Source organism: Arvicola amphibius, chromosome 2 (genome assembly GCF_903992535.2).
Source record: "Arvicola amphibius chromosome 2, mArvAmp1.2, whole genome shotgun sequence".
Taxonomy (NCBI): domain Eukaryota; kingdom Metazoa; phylum Chordata; class Mammalia; order Rodentia; family Cricetidae; genus Arvicola; species Arvicola amphibius.
The window spans coordinates 156,504,998-156,519,482 of record NC_052048.2 but is presented as its reverse complement, the minus strand read 5'-3'; the positions used below and the strand labels follow the sequence as shown (position 1 = coordinate 156,519,482).

General features: G+C 42.5%; 1 protein-coding gene across 2 annotated transcripts in view; it reads right to left on the bottom strand.

Moving 5' to 3' along the window:
- The window catches only part of C1galt1 (core 1 synthase, glycoprotein-N-acetylgalactosamine 3-beta-galactosyltransferase 1), a 33,914-nt gene extending 21,466 nt beyond the window's left edge, over positions 1-12,448 (bottom strand). Inside the window, exon 1 of one of the 2 annotated variants that reach the window (XM_038319485.2) lies at positions 12,292-12,448. In XM_038319485.2, coding sequence (XP_038175413.1) covers positions 12,292-12,298 — 7 coding nt within the window. In that variant the 5' untranslated portion in view covers positions 12,299-12,448. Of the gene's footprint in view, positions 1-11,912; positions 12,086-12,291 lie in introns of those variants that run through there. The other variant, XM_038319486.2, reaches the window with a different exon arrangement.
- Positions 12,449-14,485: the final 2,037 nt, after the last annotated feature.

The window sequence follows — 14,485 nt, the reverse complement described above, 5'->3', positions numbered from 1 at the left end:
GTTAAGAGCATTGCCTGCTCTTCCAAAAGGTCCTGAGTTCAATTCCCAGCAACCACATGGTGGCTCCAACCATCTGTAATGAGGTCTGGTGCCCTCTTCTGGCCTGCAGGCATACACACAGATGGAATATTGTATATATAATAAATAAACAAATTTTTTTTAAAAAAAGTCATCTAAAGGTGGCTATTTGTGAAGTGAATCACATTTTTATATACAGATTATAAGTAATTATGCAGAAAATAATTGTAATAGAAAGCAAGAAAAACTGTAGGTAACAAAGAATAACTATCATGTTAAAAGTATAAGGTTCACATAAAGGGAGCTACAATTCCACTCAAGAGTAATGAATTGAAAGGCAAGACACATTTTTGACATATGAACAATCAATAGATTCTGGGGAAAGGGTAAGCTAGTATTAGTATTTTTCCACCCAGACACTATATGGTATTATGTTAACTATTTTAGAACTCTAAGATAAACTATCAACAGCTCAAAATTTCCTATGAAAGACTTGGAAAGTAAGGTAAATTGTAAGCGATTTCAGTTAATTTCACCTCTTAGAAGTAACTACATCTTTCCCTCCACTAGGCCTGCTTGGTAGGTAGCTGTCTGTGGAGTACATATTTGTGGGGACAAAGGTGGGCAATAAACATCTGTCTTCTGAATCCTATAAATGCTGACTGCTGCTTCTGCTCACAGATCTAGACACAGATGGGCAGTCACTACTGATACACATCATCTGCCCTTGTACGCCTCTCCTTTCTGGGTAATGTGACTTCTAGGGGATTTGGAAGGCTGATGACACCTTCCCCATCCCTTTTTATTTTTTCTCCTCCACCTCCTTTTAGGAACTAGACATTAAGAACTAAGACACCCACAGGAGCAACTGCATGCACAAGGGCAATTACAAAGCCAGAATGGAAAACCTCGGAAATACCTTATTTATACTGATCCTCAGCAAAGACGGACTACAGCAATCAAAACCAAAACACCAAACACCGGCGAAAGCGACAATCTTATTTCATAATCACATTATTAATTGGAAACATGTTTTCTTTTTTCAAATAACACAAGGAACACAAGGGAGAAAATATGATTCATGTATAGCAATGAGGAAGTGAAACCCAACAACTGTTGCTAAGACAGACCTGATGGTCATCTACTAGACAATGACTCTGAAGAAACAGAAAACCTAAAAAAGAAACCAAATAAAAAATCTGAAGCTTAAAAGCATTGAGCATTATTAACTAAATTTAAAAATCTAATAGAAGAAAAGAGAGGGAGTGAGTGAGGGAGGGAGGGACACAAATTTGAGCAGGCAGGAAAAGAAACAAACAGCAACCTTGAGGACAGAACAATTGAAATGCAGGAGGACTAACAAAGAAGAATGCAAGGTCTGTGGACAGCAAGAAGGAAGGAGCCCAGCGGGAGGGAAAGACTATTCAGAGAAACAACCACTAGCAACCCCCAGATTCAATACAAGATTTCAATAATAGCACCCAATAGGCTGATCAGACTTCAGGGAGGATGATCACAAAGATTTAAACCAACATACATTTAAATCAAACCTTAGGCCAGGGACAATTTTGAAAGCACGAAGAAGTGATTCATGGCCTACAAGTGACTGTCAGAAGATTATGATATTTCTCATCAGAAATACTGGAGGACAGAAGGTAGTAGGCTGATATATTTAAAGTGTTTTAAGAAGAATAAAAAATCAACCACAAATCCTACATCTGACAAAATTTTCCCTTAAAAGTGAAAGGGAACTTAAAACATTCTTGTGTAAACAAGACCAAAAGCAGTTCATTAATAGAGACCTGCTCTGCAGGAAATGCAGACTCCTGTAAAAGTACAGTAGACCATAAAAAAATAAAAATTAAACACACAGGTAAACAGAAAACCTCTTACTATTATAACTTAGGTTTTTAGCTTTACACTTGGTTCCCATATAATTTAACAGATAGTTTTGACACACAATGCATAAAGACGTAACTGTGTGTAATCAACAGTGAACTGGAGGAGTTAAAAAAGAAAGACATTTCTGTATACTATTGAGGTTAAAAGGGTATGGACTCTAAACTCTAAAGCAGAGTTCCCTTGATACCCAAAGAAAACAGCTTAAACAACATACTCAAAGGAAATGAGATAGTAATGCAGTAAAAAGTGGCTAGGAGACAACTGGAGGAGTCTCTCCTGGTTTGTAACTACTTTTAATGAAAATGAATTAAGCTCTAACCGAGAGGCAGACATAGGCAGAATGGATAAACATGATCCAATAAACTTCCCATTCAAAGACACATAGTTGAAAGTAAAGCACAAAAGAGACACTACATACAGATAGTAATCAAGAGCACAGAAGACAAGACAATTATATGTGTCCAATAACAGACCACTAAAACATATGAAACAAAAAATAAGTACAAATATATTTCATGATCATGAACCATAAGACTTAACACTGTTAAAATACAGTGTTGATGTACAGTCAGTATAATTAACAAAATGCTCTATAAATTCAATGAAATCTTTAATAAAATCCCAACAATATTTTCCAAAATAGAAAAATTATAATTTATAAAAATTAAAATTTACATGGAATCAAGAGGCCCTAAAAAGTAAAAACAATAATGAACTTACAAGCAGCAAAAACAAACAACATAAAACCTTTTGCATCTAAAGACTTTATCAAGTTAAAAAAAAAATCAAAGCACAAAATGAGTAAAACCCAAATCATATATATAATTTGGGATTTATGGGGCTTATGTTATGTGAGGAACTAAAACTCAGCTACAATAAAATCAGTTCAACTCAAAATGGACATGGGGCTTGAACAGTTCTCCAAAAGATACACAATCAATAAGCAAATAAAACAATTCCTCTGCAGAGAAACCCTGTCTCGAAAAACAAAAAAAACAAAAAAAAAAAACAATTCTTTATATGTCTATCATTAATGAAATGCCAGTTTGTACTCATAATGAAGGCTACTACCAACAATCACAAGACAAGTGCTGGCAAGCAAATAAAGAAATTGGAATCTCTGTGTATGGCAGCAGAAATGTAAAATAGTACTGCAGCTGTGGACAGCAGTTCAGTACAGCGGGTCCTTAAAAATTAAAACTAATTATCACTGGGTGTGGTGGTGCTTGACTTTACTGCCTACACTTTGGAGGAAGAGGCAGGCAGATCTCTGAGAGCTCAGGTCAGTCTGGTCTACACAGTGAGTTCCAGGCTAGCCTGAGTAACAAAGTAAGACTTTGTCTCAAAAAGGAGGGGGGTAATTATCACATGATCCAATAATTCCACTTTGGAATACATACCCTAAGGCCTTCAAAGCAGAATCCCACGGAGATATTTTTTCCCCACTGCAGTATTAAAAATAACTAAAATGAAGTTGGGAGGTGGCGGCATACCTTTAATCCCAGCACTTGTGAGGCACAGGCAGGTGGATCTCTGTGAGTTCAAGGCCAGCCTGGTCTACAAGTGATAGTTCCAGGACAGCCAGGGCTGTCAGAGAGAAACAATTGTCTTGAAAAACACAAAACAAACAAGCAAGCAAGCAAACAAAAAACCACACACACACACACACACATACACACACACACACACACACACACAAAAAAAAAAAACTAAAATGGGATGTGGGGTGGGGGCGACTCACACTATCTACTAACTGATTAAAGATTTAGTAAATATGCAAGGGACATTTCATCAATCTTACAAAATGAGAGTTACAAACAGATAAAAGGAGGGCATTCTGTTAAGTGAAACAAAGCAATCATAAGAAGACAGTGTATGGTTTTCCTTAGTACTTTCAGTAAAACTCAGTCCCAGGGCAGAACTTGGGTTGCCAGGGTTTGGGGGTTGAATGGGACTCAGGGTTTAAATGGTATTGAGTTTCAGCTTCACAGAATGCAGAGTTCTAGAGTAGGACAACGATAATGGGTTCATCACAGTGTAAATGAAACAGTGGAATTGTACAATTAAAAATAGGATTGGGGAATGGGACAGTTGGAATGGAGGAAGAGTGGATATGGGAGCAGGGAAGTATATATATCTTAATTAAGGGAGCCATTTGAGGGTTGGCAAGAGACCGGACTCTAGAGGGGTTCCCAGGTGTCCAAAGAGATGTCCCCAGCGTGTTCCTTGAGCAGCTGAGGAGAGGGAGCCTGAACTGGCCCTATACTATAGCCACTCTGATGAATATCTTGCATACCACCATAGAACCTTTATCTGGCGATGAATGGAGATAGAGACAGAGACCCACATTGGAGCACTGGACTGAGCTCCCAAGGTCCAAATGAGGAGCAGAAGGAGAGAGAACATGAGCAAGGAAGTCAGGTCCGTGAGGGGTGCGCTCACCCACTGTGACGGTAGGGCTGATCTAATGGGAGCTCACCAAGCCCAGCTGGACTGTATCTGATGGAGCATGTGATCAAACCGGACTCTGATCGTGGCTTACACAGAGGGTTGACTGAAAAGCCAAGGACAATGGCACTGGGTTTTGATTCTACTGTATGTACTGGCTTTGTGGGAACCTAGTCTGTTTGGATGCTCACCTTCCTAGACCTGGATGGAGAGGGGAGGACCTTGGACTTCCCACAGGGCAGGGAACCCTGACTGCTCTTTGGACTGGAGAGGGAGAGAAAGAGGGAATGGGGGAAAAGGGAGGAAATGGGGGGAAAGGGAGGAAATGGGGTAGAGGGAGGGAAATGGGAGGAGGGAAGGAAGTGAAAATTTATAATAATACTACTAATAACAATAAAATAAAAAATTAAGATTAGCATTTTATGTGTATTTTATCACAATAAAAAATGTTAAAGATGTCAGTTTCCTACAGATCAATCTGTGTATGCAATGGGATCCAGCCAAAACACAAAGAGTTTTAAAAGTTAATGAACTCTATAAAAAATTTTGTAAAACTTTGGGAAAATAAGAGCGCAAATATTTAATTTTTATTTATTTATGTATTTGTTTTTAAGATCACATCACTACATAGCCCTGGCTGTCCTGGAACCCAAACTGTAGTCTCACCAGCCTGGAACTCAGACCTGCCTGTCTATCTCACAAGTGCTGGAATTAAAGACCTGTGCCAGCATGGCGATCCAAGGAATGGGGAATTCTTGATCGGTGAATGGGTAGCGAAAAACACACAATGCATACTGCATTTTAAAATATGCTTACACTGAGGCATGGTGGCACATACAAATAATCTCGGCACTTGGAAGGTGAAGGCAAAGGGATCTAGGACTTAAAGGCCAGCCCAGGGCCACCCTGGGCTACCTTGTCTCAAACACACATCCGCATATGTTCTTTCTTGTGACTAAACAAACCAGAGATGTACAGAAAGATTTAACAATTGGATGTTGAGACTGGCAGGTCAATCACCATGTCTGTAAAAGCATATCAATTAACAACAGATTTGCTGTACAACTCTACAGACTGCCAAAATCCACAGCGCTTGAAATGCCATCAGAGAGTCTGACCCTCCACTTTGTGCACGGCTGACTGATGATTCTGCATCTGAAGCAACCTCATTCTCCAACGCGGGGCTTCAGGGAAGGATGTACACACAGAACATCCCACAATTATCTTACCTCCATGGTCTCCACATACCATGCCAAATGTTTACTAACCTGTTCCACACCCAGTCTCGATGTGTCTGTAAAACTACTACGCATTGTGACACTAGAATTCGGCCTCAACACCGCCCTCCTCCAAACCCTATCCACACTGCACTGCTCTTCCTCAGTGAGATCAACTCTTTGGCAGCTCTGCCGACTCCTGCGTGACTGCTAACGCAGGAATCACCTCCTCTTGTCCACCCTAGACAGACACACCTGGTAGTTGTTACCAGAAGGATTTCATCAGGTTGAAATGGTGTGGAAAAACAAACAAAACAAAACAAGTACACGTGGAAATGAAATACACAATCCACACCGCATCTGACATCAAGGAAGGGCAGCTTATGCAAGGCATAGTATGAAAATAATTAGTCCTTTGGAAAAGACAAAAGCAACCAGCTGGGGGCCTTTTCTAATAATTAACGATTCCAAATGTTTCTAAGATTTCAATATTTTAAAAACAGACTGGGAGAAAACATCTTTCTGCACATTTATCCAGTGAACTGAGAGCTTCTTCAGCTCAGAAGCTGGGCCTATAGAAAACCAGTTTACTCAGTGGGCAAGTCCTGAAGGCAAAGCAGCTGGCTCAAAGGCTGTTTCTTTATAGCATGCTTTAACATGAGTGCACAACATAATGACAAATGATTAACAACATAAAAATACAACAGACTCAGGAAAATACAGAGTTAGTCAAGGCTGATCAATTTCACCACCAATTAAGGAAAGGTCAAAATGTAGAGGGTCTTTCTAAGCTAGCATACTGGCAGAATTTCTAGTTTGTTAACATACAGTATTTACTAACTGGAACTACATACTCTTACACATACTTTTACTGTCTTTTCAAAGAATATTTGGCAATTATCTTAGAAGCTTAACTGAATATACCTTGAACAATCACAGAAATTTAAAGCCTTTATAGATACTTGTGAGAATCATATGCTCAAATGTTGGTTCACACAGTATTAAACTCCGCAACTGTTAAAAACAATGACCTACATGTGTTGATGAGGAAAATATTTGCACCTGTGGCTAATATTCTCATTGGTAATACAGTACATTTTGTAAAAGTAGAGGAGAATGAAAGGGGGGGACCTTTCAAAGGACAGAGGGAGCATTAGGTTTTATTTTTAACTCTAACCTGGCTCTCCCCCAAAGTCTATATGAAACCGTGCCCGCCTATTATCTCTCCCACCCCCACAAAAATAGCAGCATGTTGGTTCACACCTGTAAGTTCAAGGTTGTCCAGCCCCACAAGGCCTGGTCTCAGAAAAGACAAAGCCAACACAACGCCTGTAATTCCTGGTCCCTTAATGTCACCCCACAGCAGCACTGACATTTACAGTAAAGAAATCCACCGCTCTCCACTCCATCACAATCACACATTTTCCCCAACACGACCTCATTTTAACTGTAGAAAAGAAATTTTTTAAAACAAAGTACTGAAGCCAACATAGTACAATTTCATTGTACTTTTTAAAATAGTTAATGCACACACACACACACACACACACACACACACACACACACACACACACACACACTTCTGTATATATAAACCAAAAAATATTTTACTTTTCTGACAAAAAATAAATAAAAGTAGTTGTACTGGCTGGTTTTGTGAGTCAACTTGACACAAGCTAGAGTCATCAGGGAGGAAGGAGCCTCAGTTAAGGAATTTTCTCAATTAGTGACCAGTGGTAGAGGGCTCCCCACTCCCCCTCCCCCACCAATGGTGGGTGGTGCCATCCCTGGGCTGCTGGTTCTGGCTTCTACAAGAGAATGGGCTGAGAAAGCTATGGGAAGTATGTCAGTAAGCAGCTCCCCTCCATGCATCTGCGTCAGCTCCTGCCCCGTTTGAGTTCCTGTCCTGACTTCAGTGATGGACTGCAATGCTCAAGTGTAAGCCAAATAAACTGTTTCCTCCCCAACTTGCTTTTTGGTCATGGTGTTTTGTCACAGAAATAGAAACCCTAACTAAGAGAGTAGTTTATCTAGAAAGTAAAAATGAAAATTTATTAATCGCCCATTAAACCTCCTGATCATTTTCAGAATTCTCTATGATTCACAATCATATGGACTCAAATACGCACTTCCACCTTGACCACAGGCAACAAGACCAGAGCCAAAAAAAAAAAAAAAACTAAAACCAAAAGTAGATAACTTCGTCACTTAATCTGTTCATCTTACCTTAAATACTGGTAATTATCTTAGCTACCCAGCACTCTATCCCTCTTTCACTCAGAATCTGATTATTGAAACTAGAAATTGGGGGGGGGGGGATTACGTGTATGTAGGGATGTTGGGGGTCAAGCCCTGGCCTTCCATGCCGAGCAGTCAACTGTACCAGAGACACCACAGGCACACTCTTAATGCTCCACTTACTCTCATCCACATCCAAGCACCAAGCGTTGCCAACTTTACTTTCTTTTTCTAAGCCATCTCCCTGTTTATCCACTGTCTCCTTTCGCTCTGCTCTCACTTGGAAGCTACTGGTGAACCCATCTCCCCCACACATTCTACTCTTCTACTCATTCCTACTTTACTCAAACAGTGGCCCTGCCGCTCCATTAATCATCACAGACTTCTGCAGCTACAAGTGTGCAATGAACCATCTTTAATTAGCATGATATATAAACCTCTGCTTGATGATTCTGACCACATTTCCACTTCATCTCCCCACTAATCCATTCAATGAGCTTGACTGTTAACAGATTCTTAACTACTCCACTAGCTCCACTATTCCTCCCGTGTTACCTGACTAAAATGCCCTCGTCCTTCCACTCCCTATATTCTCAACTCAGCAATTTTAAATCACATTTTCTGAATCTTGGTACTAAGTAGTAGCGTGAGCTAACTAGCGGCGATGTTGTGTCCTATTAATGCATAAGATGTTCAGAAGCTTCCCGTCCTCTGTTTACTCGATGCCAATAGCATTTCTACTAGTAGTGACAACCAAAAGCCCATCTGGACAAGAACCAGCATTCTCCTGAGGAGTAAATCAGCTTCAACCAAGAACCACTCCACTAGGAAAGCGCAAGGGCTCAGTGAGGACCTGGGTTCAATCCTCCAGAACCCATGTAAAAAAGCAAGGTGCAATGGCACCTGCCTCTGCAAGCCCAGGCCTGGGGAAGCAATGCCAACCCACCCCACCCTCCACAGGGACTGGCTGACCAGCTATTCTCACAGAACTGGTGAGCTCCAGGTTCTGGGAGAGATCCTGTCTCAAAAAATCTGGAGCAAAGCAACTGAGAAAGACCCCTGACTCTGACCCACACTGGCATAGGCATGCACTTACACATGCCCCTGCACTAACCTGGTGGAGCAGTTGCTCACATATACACAAAACACTTCAGAAAGAATATATCAAAACTAACTGAAACATTGATCATCTTTAGGGAGCAGGGTTACTAAGGTAACCAGAGGAGGAGAAAGCTTACTCTTCACATTCACTCTGTCTTGTACCTCTTCCAGTTAGCTTCAGGCTCTACTGCCTCCACCCTGGGCTGAACTTTGTCTTTCAATTGTTCCAAAAGCCTTCTAGTCAATACTTCTCTTCCTCCCTTCTTTCTTCAGTTCATTTCTGCTTGCATGCCACAGTGATCCTATCAGGTAAAATCAGACTCCATTGCCTCAAAAGCCTCTACCACCTGCCTAACTTCATTTTAAAAAGCCAAAACCTTAAAATGACCTTTATCCAATACTGCCAAATACTGTTTCCCCAGTGTTCAGTAGCTTTGGACTCCTTGCCTTGTTCCTTAACCACGTGTTCCAGGGTCCTGCTGCTGCTGTACTTGCTTACACCATCCTCTCGCTCTCAGCTACTTGAGCTCTTTCCTTCTCAGGGGTCTTCCCTGGGCACATCTTAGCATTCAGCGTCTTTCACTCACCTTGTTTATATCTAGAAACAAGGCGTCTGACTGCTTAGCCTATCTGGAAGCCTAGTTACAAGTTTCCAAGACAAGAAATCTGCAGTGAACTTTGAAAATTTGCCTTTGAACAAGTTCCTATGCGCTTGATGCTATGATCCTAGGAACCCCATTTTTATAACCAATGTAGCAGGGCTACATGGGGACAATGCCCTGTGGTAACAGAGACACAGGCTGGAGTGATACAGCAGAACATCAAGGACAGCCTAAGACACAAATGCCTAGAGTAGCAGATTCTCTAGAGACAGCATAGCCTTGCGAACATTTTAAATGGCCCAGTGTATGGTGCTTTGTTTTGGTAGCCTCAGAACACGACAGCAACAAGAATGCAAATGGCTACATGGAGCTGGATATAATCTCAATTCTGTGGTTAAAATGTGCTTCAGTATTCAGCTTTCATTGTAAAATAATCTGGTTTCCAAATTCAGACTCTCCCAATATTGCCTCCCTAGGCCCTGAATGCACTTCACACTGCAGGTGCAAGTAATTTCTTCCAAGTTTCTCCTTGGCTTCTGCCACCTTCTAATGGGATTCCCTGGTTCATAAAAGAGCAGCTTCCTTTTTCTACAGATAACAGACACTGGCATGGAGTCGGGTATCTTAGCCCCCCCTCCACCCTGGGGGAGGGCAATTGAATTAGGTGAAAAAACTTGAGTATACTTTGACATTTGTTTCTTGCCAGAATCATAGATAAAATATTAACTTCACATTTTATGGAGCAAGTCTTTCCTTTCTTCATTTGAAAGAATAAAAGCGATATATAATGACATATATAATCCATAAGTATATGGATCTCATCTTGCATGTTAATTTTTTTGCTTTGTTTTGTTTTTTGAGATAGGATACTCTATGTAACAGTCCTGCATGTCCTCAAACTCCTTTGTAGACCATGCTAGCCTTGAACTCACTGAGATCCACCCTATCTCTGCCTCCCAAGTGCTGGAACTAAAGGCTTGCGCCACCACCACCCGGCTAAATGTTTAATTTTTAAAAAGACCTTATTCCCACGAGATTTAGCATTTAAAACGTCTATCTTTCTTTTAACCTTGATAAGATTCTCAACTAGCTGTTTTACTAAAATCTCAATATTTTAAAAATACTGTACTGAAAAATCAAAACTTTTGAGTGTAATAGGTAAATAGCAGCCATTAAGGTAACAATTCCTATTTACATTTTATCTATAAATCCACACAAAAAAATTCCAACCAATAATTTCACCATAAGATCTGGCTTTACATTACCATTAATTACAAAGCCAAGCTTGTAATGTAACACAATTTTCATTTCAGCAACATCAACATAGAAACAGTACACAGCCAACATATTCACAGTGGAGCACCTCTACATACGATCAACCAAACATTAACTCATTCTATGTACTCTTAAAGACACTGCTTATAAAATTCTAAAATTTTCTTAATATTAAATTTATTCACAATTATAGGCTACATGATTGGGAAAAAAAAACTTTAAGTGGCAAGTAACCGCAAAGTATTTGTAAAATGCTGAGTCCTCAGTAAGAGAAACAGGAAAACATAAATTTCAAGTAAATCTGAGACACTGACTAGTTCTCCACTAGTCCTGAATTTAAGTGACTCATACTTGCCTTCCTAAATTGCTCTTTTACTTAACATATGGTGAATAAAGTTAACTGTTTGGTAACTTGAAACTTTACATTCATTTAAACTGTACAAAAATATACAGCAAGGTGGCAGAAAATAAAAGTTAAGACATACGTGCTCAGGATGCACAACCGTGTGCATAATGCTCATCTGACATGTATCTGCTAAGAGCCTGGAAAACTGTCTTCTAAATAATTTCTAAAAACTCAGAGTTCCACTTCCAAACTTAAACCAGAACCAAACAACTTGTAATGCGCATAGCACTTTTTCTTGGCATCTAGGCAGAGCTATCTATGGTCTATGCTCAACTTCCAGTAAATTACCATATTTCTCTTCCTTGCACGATGCCTAATTACTCAGTTTGATGCATAAAAGTTCTCACTGAGTAACTTTTTAATTCAGAATACGTTTTTAGTCGTTATGGCCTAAAGGGTAATATCGTGGCATCCACAATGAATTAAAAAAAAAAACTAAAAAACATTTTTTTCCAGAATGTAAGGGACCCTAAAGGAATATTCCCGCCGCTTGTTTTTTAAACACTGAGAGTGGGAGATAAAAATAAAAATAAAAAAAAAATCCCCAATTCTCAGTCCGAGTTACAGTCAACTCATGCTTGAGACTATGCAAATTCAAAGCAGTTAGTTTAACTAGCCACCGTCTAGAAATCCCACCAGACTTTGTTACCAGAGGGGAGGAAAAGAAATTTAAGTCCTTGTGCGCGCAGCAAGCCCCCAACACACCTGGCTAGTTTACTCAGCCGCAGGGAAACTTCCAACCATGATGAGGCAGCCACAGACAAAGCTGAGCGTCCGGCCGGCCGGCCGGTGGGCGACAGGCTGGCACTCGGGACCCGAGCTGCCGGGAGGTGCTCGCACCTGAGTGCAGGGCTGGCGGCCGCTGGGCACGCGGAGGCCGGGGCGGGGCGGCGGGCAGGACCGCTAGGCGCTGGCCCGCCCCGGGCACCTCCCGCCGGACCCGCAGGGAAGAGGGGAGCGCAAGGGCGACCGCTCGCCCGCTGCCGAGACACCTGTTTGGCCGCGCTCCCGTCCCCTCAGTCGCCCCGCGGCGGGCAGCCGAGCCCCTGGACCCGCAGCCCTCGGGCGCCTCCGCCCGCCCTACCTGACATCAGCCGCGGCTCCCTCTCGCCCCTCCCGGAAGCGGGGAGGAGGACGACGCGACCCTCGACCTTCGCTGCCCCGGCCGGGCCGCAGCACGGGCACGGGCCGCTAGCCAGGGCCGCCCGCGGCCGCCCAGATCATCCCCCGGCGGCGGCGGCGGCGGCGGCCGAGGCGGGCCCGGCGCGCGCTCCCGCCGTTCGCCCCGCCCCTCCCCGCCGCGCGGCCTGACCACGGCCCGCCCACGGCGCAGTCACCACCCAGGGGTCTGCGAGGGCTGACGTCGCGGCCGCCGCACCAGCCCCAGGGAAGGGCGGGGCCCTGGCGGCGTGGGCGGGGACACGGCGACGTGAAGGCGCGGGGATTGGCTGGCCGGCGCTCGCCCCGCCCTCCTGCGGAGGGGGCTGGGAAGTCCCGGCTTCCTAGCGGAGGGTTTGGGTTTGGCCCCCTTCTAGGGAGGTTGGCTGGGAGGTCCAGCGCTAGCTTCCTCTCTCAGGGGAAGCGACTTTAGCCGGGGGGACATTAGAGTAGAGGGGACTTAGGAGCTGTCGTCTGCGGAACAAACACTAACGCCGCGCTGACCTCTAACCCATCAGCCCCTTCATTCTTTTTTCCTTGTCCTCCCACAGTATCTCTGTCCTAAGAAGTGTGGCATAAGGAAGTATGCAGGAGGGGGCTATGTGACCAGACATATGCCCCAGAAGAGCAGGGATCCCCGGTAATGGTAACGGAAAGCCTCCTGGAAGAACGCATGTGTGGTGCTTTACATCTGTCTTGCAATGGGCAAGTTCTTGAGAGCTTTGCAAAGCTCCTCTGCCATTCATTGACAAAGGTGCTGTGAACCAGGAAGCTGTCTCTGCGACAAAGGAAGTGGGCTGCCACCTGTTGAGGCAGCAGGGAGTGGAAGTTAAGATCTAGCGACTTTGCTGGTCCTAATCAACACCGACAAGGCTAGGCCCCGGGATGGAAAGGCTGTGCCCGGTTTGGTAGATGCTCAATTTAGGCAGTTCAGAGCACACCACGACAGAGCTAATAAAAGTGAGGGTTTTGAAATAAGACACTGAACTTTATCTGAGTCCATTTTCTGCCTCTAATACTAACGATGCTAAGTTAGAAGGACCGATATATTTTGGCTGATTGTAGACAAAAATCAAAGAGCTACGCGTGGTGACATTTTCACTTGTCAAGTTCTGAATGGAAGCAGCTGAGTATCATGGCAGGAACAGAGAACTTAAAAGAGACCTAGCCAAACTGGCTTTTATGGCAATCTCTGGGTAACCCATTTATTCATTAATCCATTAGTCACGTGAGTGGATTGAACCATTCCTCAGGGCAGAGTCCTAATCAGCGCGTGTTTACTTAGCCTCACCTGCTAATATATAATAATGGGGATTATATTTAAACTTTTGTCTTGGAAAGGTGAAGCCACATTCAAACCATAGCAGGCTGGGTTCTAGGTAATGACCCATTCATTGTGCAATTTTTGGAGGTTACTGAACAGTGTGTTTGATAGGAATAATAATAAGTATGTTGGCTATTGCTGTTAATTTGCCTCTAATTTACTTGGATTCAGCTTTAGTGCCATTTGCTAAACCAAAAAAAAAAAAAAAAACTTTCAAAGGAAGTTTAAAACTTGAAGCAGTTAATGATTTTAATCCAAAGGTCTCCTTTTCAGATGAAAAAGTGAAGGCAGAGTGATAGATAGGCCCAGGCCAGAAGTGAAGGGCAGGGTGTGTGTCTTGACATCCAGGTAAGTAACCTGTCTCTGATCCAGGGTCTTCCAGCTTATCTCTCAGACACCCTTAGCACGATCCCTCTCTTTTCTTCCTCCTGCTCAGCCCTAACACTCCCTTCACACAGTTTCCAAAACAGCATTTTACTATTCATAAAAGGAAAAGATCCACCTAGAAGTCAAAGTGTTCTAAATATAAAACAAACCTCAGTATTCTCTGTGTCCCTAATTTTGTTGAAAGTTATCATCACTAAAGAATGACATCATTTTAGCAAAGATCAGACCAGCCACCAAGGGTAAGTTCTAAGTTTAGTTATAGTCTTATCTTGCAAAATTACAGGCAAAAGAGGATGTAAATAGGAATGATATTAGTCAAATGACCACTCCCTTCCTTAGTTTCTTTTGAAAAAAGCTATTGTTTTATGAAAACAATATATGCACATTCAATCAGATTCAAAGCAAGCAA